This window comes from Nasonia vitripennis, chromosome 3, assembly GCF_009193385.2.
Source record: "Nasonia vitripennis strain AsymCx chromosome 3, Nvit_psr_1.1, whole genome shotgun sequence".
In the NCBI taxonomy this organism is placed as follows: Eukaryota; Metazoa; Arthropoda; class Insecta; order Hymenoptera; family Pteromalidae; genus Nasonia; species Nasonia vitripennis.
Genome location: NC_045759.1, coordinates 15,556,973 through 15,576,779, shown reverse-complemented (window position 1 = coordinate 15,576,779; position 19,807 = coordinate 15,556,973). Strand labels below are relative to the sequence as shown.

The following is a 19,807-nucleotide window of genomic DNA, read 5'->3' as shown; positions in this document are numbered from 1 at the left end:
CTACCATAAGTGTTGGGCGGCACACTAACGTCTGCTAATATTTTATAAGCATGTAACATGTTACTAAATCCCTCCAAACTATTTTTTCATAAATATATTAATAATGCTCAATGTCGTCATCATTGGTTTGAATAGTGAATTTGAAGAAAAGTTCAGTATAAAAGTCAGTGGGTTTGTCTATCATTACAATGCCTTTTATTTGCATTACAAAAAAGCTATACAACTGAAATTTTACACAGATACTTACTATGCTACCTAGAAAACATGTAACCTACATGATTATGATTTAACTGTTATCATTCATATTTTCACATCGAGGTCCATATGAATTTTTTAACTTAGCGTATCAAATTTTGCTTGTAGACAGTTACACAGAAACTACCATCTCTAGCACATTGTATTTCTGGTTTCCAGTGTATTTTTACATGAAGAAAGTGATAAGTATTTTAGCTTTTTTGTCAAGACTTTAATTAGAATTTTGACTTTTAACAGTTGTGAGAGATTTTGAGACCGATACCTGTTTCTCCATTTTTGCATTTTTTCTATTCGAAAACTAACAGTTTCTTTTGTGATTGTGGAAAGATATTTAAAGTTGAATCAACGTTAACTGAAATACTTTTGTGTTCGACTACAACATCCATCATAATTATTTAGTCGTATAGCATGAGTTTGCATTCACAGTGTCGGAGTCGAAATCAGAAGTTTTTCAGTTAAGGTCGATTCAACTTTAAATATCTTTTCATAATCACAAAAGAAATCTATATGCAAAACACGAGCTCTCTAGACCTGTTAGTTTTTGAATGAGAATAAATGCAAAAATGGAAAAACAGGTATCGGTCTCTCACAACTATTAAAAGTCAAAATTCTAATTACCTAATACCTTGACAAAAAAGCCAAAACATTTATCACTTTCTCCATGTAAATCTCCATGTAAAACTATGCTAGAAACCAGAAATATAATGTGCTAGAGATAGTAGTTTCTGCGTAACTGGCTATAAGAAAAATTTGACCTGCACAATTAAAAAATTCGCATGAGTCTGGATGTGAAAATATGAACGAAAACAGTTAAATCAGAATCATTTAGGTTACATATTTCTAGGTAACATGTCTAGTAGCCTTTTTACAATTCAAAAAGCATTGTATAATGGTAGACTTAAACTTACTGACTCGGATACTGAACTTTTCTTTAAATTCACCCCCCAAACCACACCGAGGGCGACTTTGGGCACAGAGACACAGTATATCTTCAAACTCTTTTTTCTTTTACTTGAACTTCTCACTGACATTAAAAAAAAACTAAATAATATTCATACACTTTATTACTACTTCAAATAGGGTTAGGGTGCCACTTTTCAATACACATGTTGTAATACTACACACTCTTGGTAATGATTAATTTTTACTAAAATTTCTTGCTAGTTATATTACATATATTTTATCTGTTATCAAGGTTTCCACATTTCATTTTAAACACCTCAAACATTTCTACCAGGGTTTATGAGTTATGACTGTTTTGAGGGTTATGAATTTAAAGCGCGGTTCTGATCTCGTTGCCTAGGTAACCAACCAGCAACCAATCAGAATCACGTATTAAATGCTTCACAACAAAGGCCATCATTTTTTAAAGAGAGGATTAATTTGAAAGAATTATCAAAACTTCAAAAAACAAAGATATAAACTGTGTATTAAAGAATGAAAAAAAAAATGAATGAAGAGTATTTCATTTCATATTTTATACATTGAGCTGTTATGGAGGATGTCTTGTGTTAAGCGAAGCAAGCATCGCGGTGTCAAGAATAAATAATGTATTAGTCCGAAACTTACTTGATAAAAAAAGGTCCTGGAGGGCCTGGGCAGCCTGGCATAAAAGAGCCCAAGTTTCTGCTGCTGCCAATCCTGTTCCTCTTAACGCAAGGACGTCTCCAGCAACGACCCCTAGACCGGCGCCGCCAACGGTCTTCATTGGCATTCTGAACAAAATATGATCATCAGCGAAGTTCCCTTTTAGATTTTCATTTTATAATATCAATATACTTCGATCACGATTATGTAACATTATTTAAGAAAATCGTAAAATACAGTTAGCATTCATCAAAGTAAAAACTAACGTTGTATAACAATAAATCATCCAGATTTCATGCAAATATACAAGACACTAAAACTAATCGATTACATCAGTTTACAAAGTTTTAAGTGGATTGCAAAATCATATAATATTATCAATACTAGCACTGTAATACCGTATGTTTTATGCTCATGTGAATTCAGTTCCTTTGATGACCATTCGAAACTCAAATAAGATGGAGTTATTCATGAACGGCAGACAATTCTAATTACAGGTATATGTGAGGGGCGCGCAAAAAATGATGTTCTTGCGGCTCGTGGCAGACTCTGTTGTCGTCTTTTGCAACGCACGCGAAACAGGAAGCATCGGCTCGACGTGGAACAATCGTCAGACAATACACATGCCTTCAGCCGAGGAGCGTCACAATAGCTGTCAGGTCCGCGCGACGTACATCCCGACGTCGTCTGTCCGTGCCACGCGTCGAAACAAAACGTCTGTTCGGGCTGCTGCTTGCGTGTACGTTGGTGTATACGGCACTCGTGTAACGTATATACTTTCTGCCGTTTCCGACTACACATGCGGATTGAATTTACCTTCAACTTCCTACTTTTCTCAGCCTCGTGTAAATTAATTGATTTATTTGACATGTTACTTCAATATTTATTCAAACCCGGATGTAATATAGCTATGCTGCTAACAAAATACACATTTCGATTCAGCAAAAATATATTGAAATTTAATCATAGTATAATTGTTATGAAACTAATACATACGTTTTCATCAATCGCATAAATTTCAAAACACTATTATCGGATTGAGTAACAAAAACGACTACGCAAGTATATACATTTCGATTTCCAGCATGTCGAATTGTTTGCGTTGCGTCGGATTTTTCAGCTTTGATCTTGTCGCGCGGTGTTTTTCGTTTGCGCGCATCGCGTGTCGTGTTTGTACGACGAGAAGCAGGAGCTGTCTGAGTAATTATTGCAGACCTATAGCTATCTCTCCCTTGCAGTTTCTGCATGTGAGCCCCTTTGCCGCAGAGACGAGTGTGCATGCCTCGTGATTCTTTTAGCGCGATAGCAGCAGAAGCAGCGTGTCGTTGCACTCCACAGTATATAGCTAGACATTTTTTGTCATTTCCAAAAGGTGCGTTGCTCCCGTTTCACTGCAGTATGTTCGTTCTGATCCTGTAGTATTGTGTGTGCATTGTGAAAAGGGAATGATTTATCAGCGATAATTAGTTTCGTAATATGCGTTAATTTACTAATTTGATGATAGAATGTTATCGATGAGTAATCACATCACCGTTAGACAATCGATTGCTTATATGGTTAATTATCGTATGGGTAAACCGGTAGACTTTTTGTCAGTCTGAAATACTCGCTCGTGAATCAAGGCAACATCAAATAGCACTTTGCATTCCAAATTCTCAAATTGCGAGTATCGGGATGAACGAGGCAATCGATCATAATCCGGTAATGAACGAATGCTACCTATTGCCCACTACACAAACATAATTGACAAGAACGAGTGTGCGACAATGCCATTGAGGATTTTTTATCTTCATATGTTGTGAGCGCGTAGTATAACTGTACATCGGGTCCTAGCTGTCGTACTATTCTACTATAATCGAATAGATCTGCTGCATGACACATTAGTCGACTCACCTGAGGGTTGACAACGATCCATTAACGTTTGACTAGATTCGCACGGGTGACAGCTCTAATAGAGTTATTGCGCGGTCAATTTGACGGCAATATATAGTCAGGAGACGAGAGAGATACATATGCCATTTCCCGCGCTAGTCCATGAAATTCTGGCGTCTCTCGTGAAAATCCACTGGGGGGCTGAGAAATTTCCATTCGGCGAGAGTGCCGCGAGTGGGGGCTTTCGTCGCCAACGTTCGTCTCGGGAGCATTCGACTGTTCAAATTTTATTCATGGATGGCTTTTATATACACTTCTTTTTTCCACATCGAGCTTTATATGAATATACATAGGTATATATATTCACGAGAGGCGTATTTATCATCTCTATTGAAAACATTTTACCCGTATTACGCGAAAAATTCATACGGTATTTTTCGGTTTTAGTATTTATGTGCGTGAGTATATTGAAATTCGCTTAGTATTATCTTGAATATAGATTTGAAAAACATATAAAAATCATTGTTAATGTATTAAATATTGGAATAAAAACCAGACACATATACAACATCAAACTTAGCTCGCAATCATCCCGACGAAACGTTCGCGCAAAATGCACTCAAAATCTCTCGCGATATAAGCCGAACTTCGTTGCCTCTTCCTCAGCTGCATCACCGGCGGACAAACTTCGCCAAGAAGGTTGTATTAGGTACTCCTGACTACCGCGAGGCGCATTTTCAGCCGCCAAAGGCGACTAAGAAGAAGAAGAAGAAGTAGATGAAGAAAGCAGCTTGCGACCCTTCCGGACTGATTTCTTCCAGTCGAGAGGAAGCACCGCGCGCACGCCAAGTTTCGTCCGGTGAACGCTGCAACTTCTGCGAGATAGATCGAGGCCAAGCTCGGCTCTTTTCACGGCTCGACTGCTATCAATACGGCGACGGCGGCAACGCTGAAGAGAAACTTTGTATTAGGCAGCCGAACTACGCGAGAATTATTATCTGAGATTTCGTTAATGGCCTCTATTATGGACTGCCAGCTTATGGACGCGGCGGGTTTTGAGCTGTCTCTCGTGGAGGATCCCCTCTATTCGCCGCGAGAAACGCTGCTGTTTTGACTTGTACTTCTTTTGGCTCGCCTGCAAGCTCTTTACCTGACGGTTTTCAAAACTGCCGTCTGATTATTTCAATTCCTTTGCCAATTTCGTTGAATTTTTCCGAATTCAATGTTAAAAGCATTTCCTGCGCAGTGGCTTTTTCACTAACAGTAAAGCCTTTCACGCATGCACACACGTATCATAAAAAACCGTTTAATCGTCCCACCAATATAAAGCTCTTGATTACCATTTTCCAATCAAAGCCGCGTATATAGCTAGCTCGCAAAAAAACTCTATTCGCCACGCGTCGGCGCTTTTGTACATTCGTACTGAGTATTTTATAATCTTACAACAATTAAGCACTGGCAAGCGCATCGATACGTCGACTGCCGGTCAGTTTTTTTCATCCCACCGGCGGACGAATTTTATTTTTATTATTTTTGTTTCACTGGCATATGTACGCACACTGTGAATCTGAAATAAGCACAGGCAGCCGCGTTGCGCGACAGCTCTCGGAGCTGAAGCAATCGATACATCGAGCACGGCTGTTATACTCTTGTAGTAAAATCCCGCTTTCGCTCAAACAGGTCTGTCGGCGCTGATCAGACGAAAACAATGAAGTGCATTCAGAAGTTTAAACTTGCGCTGCTGTGTTCTTGCGTGCATATAACACTAGCAGACGCAAGCGCATGCCCCGTGTATTCAATAATACAAAAGTGGAGCGCGCGCAGTTCTAGCGGCGAAAATTCATTTGCGCGCGCGGCAGCCGCATCGGCCGAGCGCCTGACGGTGCAACGTTCGCCGGTGCGAAAGAGAGGACGACTGTATGTACGCGGGCGCTGAGAGCAATCGCAGTGAAATTCGATGAAAATCGAGGGGGATTTCGACAAGTAAATGCCTGCTCGAATTCGCGAAACACTACTGGCTGGACGCCGTTATTCGCTGGTTATCTCTTGGTAATGAGGAGAAATCATTATTTCTAGTTACGGACTATGCGCGCCGAATTTAATATTTTCAAAATTAAGCCGTACGTACGCTTGGAAGGGGGGGGGGGGGGCTTCATCCATTGGGAATGTTTTTTTAGCTCGTTGGTATATTTTGTTTCCATTGAATATGATACCCGTACATATAGAGACACGCGCGCTAGAGTAACGCAAACGGCCAACTCGAAGTAACAGAGATATACAGTTATTAGCAACGCAGCGAAGCTGAAACGTGAAGTTGAAGTTTATGAGCCAACTTTCCTTAGCTGGGTATTAACGAAGAATGTAAGTAAGTACTCCAAAAAGATAAAGTGGAATGTACATTTGAGTTAAAAAGATAGTGAAGAAGTGTATTATAATGTTACGAACGGAGGGTTGAAAAATTTTAACGCGTCGAAGCCGTAAGAATCTTCTACTTCTACGGATCTCTTTATACTCTACGAATAACATTTTTATCCTTCCAGCTTCGCCTCCGAGCTTCGATCGAATTTTATAATCACTTGGTTATATAGAGATTCGATAACAACGATTCTTAAACAGCCCATTCGTTTCAGGTTTTCACAGCGTACTATATACCTACCATGCAAGAGCTTCATTATAAATTCAATGCATTTTTGATACTCTACATCGAATTTCGCATGCGAGCACTCGCGAAATGAAAATAAAAATTTCAGCATCCAAAATATAAATACCAATATCAATAACAAAAGCAAGCACATAACGCCGCGCGCGCTCCAGCTGAGATCCGCGCGAATTCTCGTCACGAGCGGGAAAAAAGGCTACCGTTAGCGAGAGAGCTTTATAAGATCCGCACACACATACACACACACCTATCGAACTTGCATTACGAGCAAAGCTTAAACTGCTAGAGCGAGAGCGAGGCACAGCGAGAGAATAGCGGGCGCGCGCGACCTCTTCGCCGGATTTTCATTTTAGAAAGTATTCCACGCCGCGCCGCCGGTCGCATGCCTCTGCGTGCTCTCGGGCACACAGAGAGATATAAGTCTCGATCTGACGACTGCGAAATTTCTCGCGCGAACTGTACGTTCATAATGTGTCCGTGGGATGTGCGTCTTCTCTCTCGCGCGCGAGAAAGAGAATGCCTCTCTCGAAAAATTGAAATCTTCGCGAATCGCTGTGTGTATGTGTGTGTATGTACACTCTCTACGCTGTCGCTTGTTTTGAAATGCTTATGCGCGGAGGCAGCGGTGTATACACCACGATGGGATATGAGACAGCTTTTTTCCATTTTCTCGCCTTGGGTAGAGTTTTGATTTACTACCCAGGAGACAAACCTGATTTTCGAAGGAGTTTGCATTTTTTTACGAGCGGATTTGTTTACTCCATACACGAGAAAATAAAAATGTGCTCGATGCTTTCACGCATCGACGTCGTAAAATGGGTAGGCGGTTAACGAGTTACAGACATGCAGAAAAAATAATAATAAGTGAGCATTCGATTCCAGACGGCAGCCGCATTCCAGCGCTGCAGGAGAGTGGAATTCAATCGAGCGCACATAATATGTATAGTCCATACATGTAGCACGCGACCCACCTTAAACATCATCGATGGGCGCATTGGCGCGCGGCGGCGCTCTCGCCTTGATGACCTCGTGGGGGGCGATCGCGTGGAGCCGCGATCCGGGTAGATAGTAGGCCAGACAGGAGACGCCAATGAGAAAGAGGAAGAACGCGAAGACCAGGTCGAACATCAGGAGCGAGTTCAAGGTCAATAACTGCATCGTGCTGCAGCCTCCTTCAGCATTTCACACTTTGACTCGGTTACCTCTACTCTCTCTTCTTTACTTTTATGTGTGTGTGTGTGTGTGCGTGTGTGCGTATAAATAACGTTGATGATGCACAGGTACTGCGCCGAGCGATCGTTCTCTGCTAGGCCATTGTCAATCGATCGCCGGCGTCGAGTCTTCGGGCCAACATTGCCAGTTGCTGCTCCTGCTGGCACACTCTGCACTTTTTCTTCATTTCAAGTCACTGAATAATACATTTAGCTAGGGATGTATCGATTATATAGGTACCTATGGATCCACGCTGCAAATGTGCGCGAGCGCGCACTCGCGAGCCTTAACGGCCTGTCGCTGATTCTTTCATAAGCTTTTACACACGCTATATACTGATGTCAATGTGCGCTGGCTTTAGTTTCGGATGCCTCGCGCGATCTGGTGATGCGGTGCACTTTGGCTCATCTGTTGGGAAAACGATCGGCTCGATAATTTTTCCTGCTTATAATTTTGAGGCGAGATTCGATTATTATAGGATATTGATGGATGAAGAATCAAGGAATAATACAGCGCGTTTTATAATAAACGATCGGATAACGGAATACGTGGATGAATTCGGTGTATTATTTGCTTCGAATTAGATTATCACGTCTAAATTTAATACGTAGTATACGCATGCAGTCAGAATTATGATAATAATGAATTATACTATAAAATATTCTCATCATGGAACACGTTTGCGGTTATCAAATTAGCATCCGCGAAAAATCAATTTAACGCGCAAGCGTTTCAAATACAGCCTCTCGTGGTAATCGCCTCGCTTATAAAATTAGTATTTAATGGACGAAGATTGCCGATGACCTCACGTTACTTTGGACGGTGATTAGAAGCAATCTAGATCGTGGTTAGCCTTCAAAGGGCTCGAAATTCCCGAGAGCGATCGAGGCGCGGTTTCTTTTGACTTCCTCCGCAAGCCTTGAAAGGTATCGCGTTTGATGTTCTCTCCCAATTTTTAACGAGAATTTTAATTACTTCCTCTCCTCATCGCCTTACGACCATGCAAATTCTCATATTTTAGGTATCGTATTTTAGTCCTTTTTCGTTCGTTTTGTCTCATTGTAAATAATGCTGCATGTATTATGAATAACAAGATGAATATTACATGATAAATACCGAATACTTTGTCGAATTTGTAACGCATAAAAACAAAATTATATGACGAACGCGACGTAACTCAATAAATGTCGGTTCAACGAACTGCTGTACCGAATAAAAAACGAGTCCACCCTTCTCGAGTTTACACTCTTCAATCTTAAAACCGCAAACAAACTCTAACAACATTCGTCCATCCCCCTTGACATTCATCGGCCTTCAACAGCCACTTTGCCCGCAATTTTTCTCTCCCAACGACTCGTCTCCACAGAAGCTCACGAGTAGAAAAATTTCAACGGAAGTAAGTCTCGTTCTCTTCCGATCGCGAAATGAAAACGTTCGAAGCGAGAAGAATCGAACGCTCGACAGTTCATAAATTCACGAAGAGCCAGGTATAGGCTGGCGAGCGTGACGAACGGCCGAAACTTAGTTCTCGGTATGCTCGGACGCAGAGATTCGTAAAAGCCGTCTCCCTGTAGCGGAAATTACGTCACGCCCGTAAATTTCCTGCAAGCTTGGAAGAGAGGAATCGAGTATCTGCCGATGTCGAGATGCATCGACTCGGACACGCGCGAGTTCAGACTAACGTAATCGACGCTGAGTGGTGTACAGGATTCGCACAGCTATAGTGAAGTGCGAATGATCGCTCGATGAATAGTGTGTTGAAAATTTCTTTTCGAACATCTTTTCACCCTTCTCTTTCATGTATTATCTACCCATCACCGACTCGCGATGCTCTGTACCCTCTGAAAATTAGCGCTAATTGATTTATTCCCTCGCTAACGCGACGCGACGGCATAACGAGAAGAAAGCAATCTGAAGCAACTTCTCTAACTTCCGAACAAAGTCGTTACATCGGAGAAAAGTTCATTACCCCTTAAACGCACTGACGTATGAGCAGCAAAGCCTGCACTTAACATTAACGCAACTTTCCGTGCGCGCGGCTCTTACAAGTCAAAGTTTAGACTACTGCACCCTGACATCTACATGCCCATATTTTCCTTATAGACAGCCCCGCGTCAGGATAAATTGACGTGCGGATGTTGAAAAGACGAACTCTAGATCGATGGCTTCGGAGAGACACAGTCAACTATACGTCGGCTCCGCGCATAAAAGGCGGGAGGGTTAAGTATACGCCGGGGTCATGTCAATCAGGAAGCTCTCGTTTGTTTTCCTTGCGGCGGTCGAGGCTTCGCAGGATTTTGCATCAGCTGAAAGTGCTTTGCATTGTCGCTCTTCTGAATCCATTAGCCACCAGGCCGCGCGCGAGATTTTTTATACCTTTGCCGAGGGAGAACCCGCTTGACGTAATTGAAGGTAATACGATTAATTGGATCTCGCGCTTTTGTCAGGTCGGGGATTACGCGATTATTTATTCGTACCGAACGAACGATGACTATTAGCATCTGCAGTTAATAAGCTCGACTATCGTCATTATAAAATTATTCCATATACAAGTTTAACAGCGCTTCCCCGTGTTCCCGCGTATTTGAGCTAATTATACGAATTCTCTATTTGCCGATTCAGCGAGTTTCGAAAAGCGACCGAAAAAGCAGAGATACTAATTCAGCGTATACAAATACGCGCTTTTACATCTCTCAATTCTCGATGCAAATTATTTCACCCAGCAGCAGAGCAAAACTCAAAGAACTCGAAGTTCCCATTACAATCAAAGGTCCATCTAATAATCTCCCATCGCGCGCTCAATCGCATTACGCGGAAAAACTACCTCATTCACTTATATTATTCCATTCAACGATTCCTCTCCACCTTTCTCTCCCTCTTCCTCGCTCATTTCTGAAGATCAACAAAATGAGGCGCGCATTGAATTCCAGCGCAAGGCTCGATCCCTTTGTCGATACTTCCACTGATTCGCAAGAAACTTTTCGTCCAGTCACTGCACGCCGGGCCATAAATCGCCGGGGCGCTCCGGTGTTTCCCCGCTCCGCCCGGCGAATTCGCATTTCATCACATTTGCGCAGCCCGTCCGGTAATAGCCTCTGACAGGGAGATCCTGTCTCTAGCTTCCTGATTGGTAAGAGATTGGATTCCAAGGTTGGAGCCGCTGTTCTCGTTCGCTGCTCTTTTTGCCGGATAGTCTTTCCTGTCTCTGTTTTTTTTTCGCTCCACTATTTCTTTCCTCTACTCTACTGATCCGCGCGCGACCGTAGTGTCACGCGGGGAAAAATATAGCCTGGCGGCCACCCGCGTATATGTATTATCGAGCTTTGTTTAACGTATTAGCTATATATGGATAGATACACCAGAGGCGGCTGAAATAGAGCCGAGTTAGCGCGGGGGATAAAGTTGTTTCCGCCGGAACTTTCGGCTTTGGTTGGCGCAGGCCGCCGCCGCCGCGCGATTTAATCCCGTTACTCCGCTTTGTGATGTGGAATGAGGTCAAGGGTTATTAATTGGAGAGATTGGCACTTGGAAACGGATCGCGATTGATTTGCTGCAGCGATTGCATATGATTGCACAACGTACACAGTGCACCGCGACGATATACTCTTGGAAAAGATAATTTAGTGCCATACCTAAATCGAGAACGAGTTTTATGTAAATTCGAAGACGCTCCGCTCTCGTCGTGGATGATTTAAAAATGCAAATTCGTTGAATCACCGCTATATTATAATCGATCGCCCCGTATCTAATAATTCACTTCTCTCGACGCGCGAGCGAGAGGATATAATTGAAAATTTTTTAAAACGACGTTGTCTATTAGGGAAGACAATGGCCGCGGTCCGGGCAGAAGCATAATTTACAATAAATCGATCCGACGACACGTATATAACGAGGAAACGCGAGCTTCGCGTGTCTTAATCCTGTAAGTGTATTCCGAGCGCTGCTGCAGCTGCAAAAAAGTGAACGACTATATATACATATATGAATATAGGGACCGCGCGCGGAGCCGAGCTTCTCTTTCATTACGCGAACAAATAGCAATTTGCATTCCAACGAAGGAAAAGCACGAGCGTTTCTCTCTCTCTCTCTCTCGCTCTACGTATGTGTACGTATATAGTTATATAATTCGCCTAGTCTAATCGGCGCGTCACGAGAACGTCATACCTCTCCCCCTCGGGTTACTCGCTGAATTTCCCGATTTCAAATATAGAGGAAAAAAGGAGAGGGAGAAAAAGGAGCAGTCGGATATCGAGACGCTGCAGAACGTAGACTCTCTCTCTATCGAAGGCAATTCCGATTAAACTTTCAGCGAGAACTTTGACGCTGCTGCGTTCACACCTACATACGGATGGTACGCGCGTAGTTTGTCGGTGCACCCATACTCGATTGCCCTTTTTTATTGTTACAAGCGAAGACGATCGACGTGGTTTTACTGCGGAGGTATGAGGGAAATTTGCGACTGCTATGCGATTCTTCGAGTTTTTTTCTATAAAGTATATTTATAGATAAGGGATAATTTAAAGTAGGCTATTGATCGGTGATGGAATAGAGCTGCTTTTCGACGAACGCCTCTATATATTTTAATCCGGGCATAATAGCTTATCGTTTCAGAATAAACTTTCAAAGCTCTTGCTAAGAAGATTTATTTCAAATTACTTTTTTATTCTCAGCCGCTATATACTTTATACTCGCGGCTTTAATATAGACTTTTAAAAATATTTTCCTAATCATCGCGAGGTACAATATTTTCGTCGCTACATCGATTATACACGTCAAACATGCCAAATGCACCGGAATGAGTCTTAAAAACCCAAGCCCGTCACATAAAAGCACGGATTGCCCTTGTAAGAGCTGCTCACATACACATACGGATAAACCCGAGGGCAGATCAAAACGAGAGGAGCAGGGAACGCGGTGGAGAAAAAAAAGCGCATGCAGAGAGCGGCTCGCGAGGGACTATTACCCGCGCTCCGACGTAATGTATGCATATGCGCGCAGTTGCCGACGACAGTCCGGCGGGAAAACTCGGCAAAGATAAACGATACATCTCACGCGAGCCGAGCAAAACCACCGACGAGTTCCAGTGCAGTATCTCCTTATAGTCATATAGCATATATATAATACACGACGCGCGACATTACTCCTCCTTTTCTGCTTCCCTCTTAGAACATCGCTCACGTACTGGCGTATAGAGGTAGCACTCGGAAAGCAGCGCGAGATAGAAATATGATTAATGCGCTTTGTTTGCGCGTGCGACGCACGGGCTTCTATTTCTCCGGCTGGTGCCGCTACTGCTGCTGTCGCTTATCGCGGACGGACGTTTCGGAAAACCTTTTATAATGGAGGTTTCGTGTAGTGTGCGGTCGGAAGGGCCGCGGGGGAGAGAGGACTTCTCATTTTTTGTCATCTTTAAGGCGGCCAGGCTGACGTCTGGCTCTCTCTCTCTCTCTCTCTCTCTCTCTCTCTCTCTCTCTCTCTCTAGCCTGCTTCTATGTTGGACTCTCATTGGCCTTGAATATGAAAAATCGCCGCGATATATTTATAGGAGAAGACACGTGCAGAGGGTGTAGTTTATTACGAGATTTTGCGCAGTTACAGGCCTGCTCGGACAGGTTTACAGGAAATCGTCGTGAGGAGTGCGAGAAAAACATTTTTTTTTTAATTTTTTTCTCTTGACGTCGTTTGTCACGCGTAAATATATTGGAATATTTTGCAAAGAACGATCGACGCGGAGGTAGGTTCCAAACTCGCTGCAAATTCTTTCATTTTTTTGCTCTCCTATTAATGGGAGACAGTTGAGTTTCTCACTCGTATCTCTCCCGCATTCGTTTATTACAAATTGCTTCCCGCACGGAATGTTGCATTCGTTTGGCTTTGTGGCGCTTCTCTAGCGGAAAAAAGTTTTAATTCGAAATTAAATTTCGCGCAGGCTTTTAGACTCTAGATAAAACGCCCACTCACGCTCCAGTACGGCTCCTTTGTCAAAAGTGTAAAAATTCGCGGCTCTGAGGTCGTGCAATTTATGTGGCTGCAGCCGAAAACAAAGAGTCTCTTAATATAAATCGAGAACGCGCTCTATGCTTTTTTCCACCATGACGTAGTAAATGCGTGTAGAATAGAAATCTATAGTCTCGCATGACGTAATGTAAGAATTTTTAAACATTTTTGACGTGCGTTATAAAATACAAATTTTATCGGGCTTTTAATGCATTGAATAAAACAGCGAAGCTAGAAAAACTATAATACGCTTCCATCGCAACATCCTCGGTAATACAGCCCCTTACATCATAAATATTCATCCCGTCACGTATACGTTTTCAGCGTTCGCGAGCGAAAGCCATCCCCGAAAAAACCGCAGGCGAATCTCATCCCGAAGAGAAAAATTCGCGACTGCTGCAGCTTTCCTCGGGCAAATAAAGCATCCTGTCACGGCGCTTAACCCGCAGCAGCTAGCAGACAGTGCCCAGCTCTCTCGGGTTTCGCTTTTTTGCCTCCGCGCGTCTTCCGCAGTGTCCACTTTGAAGCTTTTCAAGCCTCTGTGTCTCCTCTCTTTCTTGCACTCGTTAGTTGGAACAGAAGCCGCGCGAGAGAGTTCATATATACGCGTACAGGCGAAAAGCTCTAAATCCTTAGCGTAGCCGCGCTGAATTAACGGCGCTCGAGAGAAAGAGAGAGAGAGAGAGAGAGAGAGAGAGAGAGAGAGGCAGAAAAGCTGCTAACAAACGTGCGCCGGTTTTTGGAGCAAGGTACAGGGGGGGGGGGGGGTGGAAATAATAAACGCGAAACCGCGATAAATGGAGACGACGGGGCTGCACGTTCGAGCTCAATTACGCGCGTAAACTTGCGCGCGAAAAAAGCTCTCCGCTGGCGCGGTAGTGGTGCGAAAATGCTCGCCGGCGTGGAAGAATCGTTTTATTTATTCTTTTTTTTGGCTGTTGCGCTGCCGCTAACTATAATTATACGCTACATGGTTGTCGAGCGGTCATTAACTTTTTACGTTTTTTTCGTCACGTTGTTGTTAATTCGTTTTTCAAGCCGTTACGCATGATTTCATTAGTCGAGAAGAGGAGGAGAGCTTGCTCAGCCACGCGTTGTTGTGGTTTCGCACTGTGCGTAATTAGTGGAATTGGTAGAGCGGAAAGGGTTAAGGCGACGCGCGCGTTCACGTTTCGAAGCCCCGATATCCGGAGCGTAAAAGATTGAAGGAGTTATATGTAGCAGCTCGAGAGAGCCTTTCGTCTATACTCCTTCCGTGAAACTGTACATTAACTCGATTTATGAATCGCGGCTTCGCCCAGACTTCTGGATTATTCAGTTAATGGCCCGTTACGCTCATAAATTATATCCAGATTTAAAATGCACTCTGCTGGGGGTAATTAATTCGCTGTTGTATCGTCAACTTTGTTAAATCGTTTCGTTTAATTCGGAAGATTTTAAAGTAATCAGAATATCACAATAATAATTGCAGCTCTGAACAACTGATGTATACGAAAGCTTCTTAATACCCAAAACGTATTTCATTCGCAACGCATAACATCAGCTATTAAAATAGTTATTCATCAAAAGCGAAAGGAATACTGTTCCCATTAGTCTTCGGAAACCAGGGAGGGATCGCTGAATATTCCAATCGCGCGCGACAGTTCATGACTCGATGCGATATGAGCGGGCGCGCGCACCGGCGAATGGATTAATTTGCAGGGCGTTTGTCGAGCAGAAGCGAAATTGGCGAAACTAGAAACTCTGTACACATCTAATGCAGGCTTGAGCTGCAGACTTGCGCTGCTGTGAGTCGATGTATACACACAAGACGTTGTGACAGCCGGGAACGAGGAAGAGGAGATGTATATGCACGAAAGAAGATAAGCGCTGGATTATTTCGGTAGGCGAAACAATTAATCTGGATCTTTGGCGCAAACTTGCGAGCGCTTGCTCGACGCGCCCGGAATATTTGGTCTCGTAATTACGCTTCTCAGATATCGCGTGGCTGCGGGAATATCGCTCGAGAAGCAGATTTGTAAGCAGCTGCTTTTATTTGCACTGAGTTTGTAATTATTGTTTAGTTTATTGTCGGCGCGTGCTGTATCGATGATGTGTTATCTCTAGAACGCGAGCCTGTCATGCTTTCGTTCATTTATTTGATGAATTACATATTGATATGAATTATTTTAACGGTACGCGAACGTTACATAACCGTATCTAATGATGCGTTTCATTGAATTTGTTATCATAATATTGCAGGGTTTATTATTATTGACGTATTCGTATGTATTATAATAATTTTAAAAATCGTACTGCAGCTTCCATTAAATTCGTAAATAATTCAATACCTATACATTAAATATTCATACGGTAGAAAATTTGGCTTTGTCATGGCTTTGACGGTGAATGCGGAAGTGCATTTTTGTGTAACTCAAAAAATACCCGTACCTACTTTCCACACCTCGAGTCAAGAGCATCGATACCAAAATTTACATCCAAATAAACCGTGACAGTTAACCATTTCCTTACCCTGACAAAGTAATCGAAAGCAGAGAGTAAAACTAATCGAATACAATCTAGCTTACGCCGGGACGAGTATAAAGGGCAGTAAATAAGCCGTATCTGCATAAACATGTACTCAGTGAAACGCTGGCAATAAATACAGCAAAAGTGTGAACGGCCCATTAAAACGCGCGTTAAAGATAATACGCAACGGTAGATACACGACGGAAGACAAAGAGAAGACGAAGGGAGAGCGCTACCGTATAAATGAGCACTTTACCGAATGAACGCCGACGCGTGTTGTTCTTTCTCTCGCTCGGCTTCCGACCTGCATGTCCGACTTAACCTTTAGGAATTCTATCGAAGTATATAAGAACGTCACCCACACCTCGCTGGTGAAGGAGAAACGGCAGGGTATGCTCGGCTGTTTAAATTTTTAAATCGATTGCTATCAGGAGAGAAGTTGAAGCACTTGACAGAAAAGTAAGTTTCAGAGAATATTTCGTTGAGGTGAACTTGTGTTTTTCTTAGTCGAATGGAGTGAAACTGTATGCTTAGAGTTGAGCGGTGTTTGAAGTCGGTGGATATTTCATTCCCGTCGATTTTAAAGTTTTTTGATATTGGTGCACTTTGGGATATTAATAAGTGCATCGATGGTTATATAGTTTCACTATACTCGATCTCCTTAGGGAAATCCAGGACCATGTTATGAAAACTTTTGGCAATGTGTTTGAGTATTTTATTGGTATTGATCGGATTCTATTTATCTAGGAACAGATTAATATTAAAAATAAGTGATTTATTGATACGGATTGAAATATTTTTAGTTTATTATTCAATAATTCAATACCGTTTTCCAATCTGGTATGTAATTGCTTTGAAAGTGAAATAGGAATGGGCGCATTTCAATCGTTTGGAACGGAAATATTTTGGAATTAATACTTATTGAAAAATAACAGTGATGCCAGGATGTTAATTTACTAAAATATATACCGGACGCGTCGAAATATCTGAAGCCGTATACACAATCGATTGAAATTTATATTTCCAAGCTATAACGCATAAATAATATGAAAAACGACGAGCAAAGCAAATTAAGAACCTGAAATTTTTTAATTAACGCGGTTCAAAGACCTCCTATATTATAAATCAACCCTTCTAATTATTAAAAGATAGCATCGGCCCGGAAACATAAAAAAAATAGCGCCGTGCGCTACAGCGACCAGAAATTTATGATTCGTCCAAATTGAATGGTCACAAAGCACAGGTGCAACAAGGTAATTTGTATTCAGGGAGTCCCGGCGAGGCGTGCATTTGCTTAGCAAGCTCGCAAAAAGCACGGTCAAAAAAAAAGAAAAAATAGCGAGGATCCGCCCGAGGTTTTTTTTTCACCGATGCCCCTCTCTCGTCCAGCACGAGGAAGAAGATATATTCCAGGCACGGCCGACCGCCCTCTAATGAATTCTTTAAATGAATTACTCGGCCGTCGGTCCGCATTCCGGCGAAGTAATAGGCGCAAGTAGCGTCGACGCGAGCTATATAGGCAACAAGTTACTCGCTCGAGGATGGTTCTTTAGCGGTGCCTTGTGCCAACGCGTAGATGTATATAGATATACATTGGCGATAGTCGCGAGCTGGCGGCTCTAATTGAAAACCCGCTTGCTCGCGTGTACGTCGAGTTATCAAACATTTTCAATAAAGGTGAGGTGAGCGAGCGGCAAGATGAAAAATTGCCCGGCTTTTGTCGATGTTATCGATGGATACTTGACGCGCCGAGCCGAAGCCAGAGAAAGAGAGCAAAAAAGCTTGGGTTATGCGCGATGTGCGCGATCGCTCGGGGGGAAGTGGTAGGTTTATGTATAATTTTAGCAGCTGTTTTACCCATTTTTTGCTGATGGTTGATTTAGTTAAGCTTGAAAGACTTTCAGTGACGAAGGGGATGCGTGTCTATGATAGTTGGCCTGCTGCGAATTACATTCATGATAGAGGATTTTAACTATCGAGTAATTTAATAACATTATTATATTGTGAATTGGCATTTTTGTTAACCGATGAAGAATTTCTGGCAAATTTATATTTCAATTAAAATTGGCTCTCCGAAAAATTACGTTGATAATTAATTTTCATCCCATACACTAATATTGGAAACGTTCAAAATTAAAGTATCGATCTGTTTTCTGACAACGTGGATATGAAATACAAGCAGATACGTGTGACAATTTTTAAAATTGAAGATTCGATTACCAATATAGACGAAGTGGCAGCAGAACAATTTTAAACTGATGGCCTCCACCCAGTTTATGGCTAGCGGCGGTAGGTGGCCCATAGGCATTTTACCATTTCTCTCGTTATAATTTGCGCATAAAATGTATACATATAGCGGTATGCTACCGATGCCTAATTCTTTTTGGAGCAGATACTAATAAAAGCCCCAAGATATATAATTCCCTCTGTTTTAATAATTCGATAATCCCGTACCAATAACAATCTCGGCGATGAACTAAACAAATCTCCGAGAATCTATAACCCACCCTTCTCCGCGATACAAGAGTTAAGACCACTTCGTTCTCGCCCATACATACCGATACACCCGCTGCGGGGATGTATCAGCTCCCCGCGTGTATCGAGAGCAATGTGTTTTTTCCCTCCCCCACACTCGCCCATATGAAATATCGTTCGCTTCCGATTACAAGACGTTCTCGACAGACCGCGCACGTCGCATCCGGATCTATAAGCCGCCGCAAGGCGCGCGCGTGGCACCAGGTAAATTTATATACTGTCGCTATAAATCTTGCTAATGGATTTTCCCCCCGCAGAAAATACTCGCGAGGGTGTACATAGGCGCGAAAGCTCTTCCTTCTGTTTCGATCCGACTTCCTATCGGCGAGCAAAACAATTCCACGCCAAGGGGACGCATAATTACATGCAAAAATCACGCGCCGTATGGCGCGTCGATGAACTCTCTCTGCTCGTACCAGACGCGGATTGATGGTAACTCGAGATAAGCGCCGGCGCGGGGATAAAAGCTGGATTTCGACGGGGAGAAGACATTAATACTTCTCCTTTGTTGCGAATAAAATGAAACTCATTACGTAAGTTTTACCGATATTGCTTTCCCCGCGCTGCCGCGCTCTATAGCGTATTAAGGCACTCTGGCGGGCTTATAGAAGTTCATCAGGCTTGGTGAGAACTTGCACTTGTGTAACGCGACAAGAGGCATAATTTAAAACTTGTTTGCTTTTGTATATTAATATCGACGTGGCGCTGGAAGTACGCTTCGATTTTGTTCTGTTGGGGTAAATATTTAATTTTACCCGAAATTCCGCGAACCATTGCTGCGTCGTATGAATAATATTCGAGCACGTCAAGTATCTCGTTAAAAATGATTTAAAAACACGATGGAAAGCTGCTTAATATTACGGTCAAATTATAACGGCACAGCGGTAGGAAACAAAATTTTAAAAACAATGAGTCATTACCGATTCTAATTACGTTGCAGGTGAATTTTCGTCCCACCATGCAATGAATACAGTCTCGATAACGGGCCAAATTACACACGATTACTATCGAAGCTTGCGGATAAAAGACTCGCGACTGCAGCGCGGTGATATTAATTCCCTGCATTAAAATTCGGCTAATAAAAATGTCGTCATCACGAGTAATTAATTACGCGAGCATCAAAACAAAGATTCGCCGCTAGAAAAGCCATCATGCCGCGCGGCGCTTCTCGAAAAAACAACG

The 19,807-nt window shown here is 42.6% G+C and overlaps 1 protein-coding gene across 6 annotated transcripts in view; it reads right to left on the bottom strand.

Moving 5' to 3' along the window:
* The window catches only part of LOC100123144, a 105,541-nt gene that overhangs the window by 53,681 nt on the left and 32,053 nt on the right, over positions 1–19,807 (bottom strand). For 3 of the 6 annotated variants that reach the window (XM_031927824.2, XM_031927823.2, XM_031927828.2), the window contains exons 2-3: positions 7,345–7,993; positions 1,825–1,970 (exon numbers count right to left, since the gene is read on the bottom strand). In XM_031927824.2, coding sequence (XP_031783684.1) covers positions 1,825–1,969 — 145 coding nt within the window. In that variant the 5' untranslated portion in view covers position 1,970; positions 7,345–7,993. The remainder of the gene's footprint in view (positions 1–1,824; positions 1,971–7,344; positions 7,994–19,807) is intronic. The other 3 variants (XM_031927825.2, XM_031927826.2, XM_031927827.2) reach the window with 3 other exon arrangements.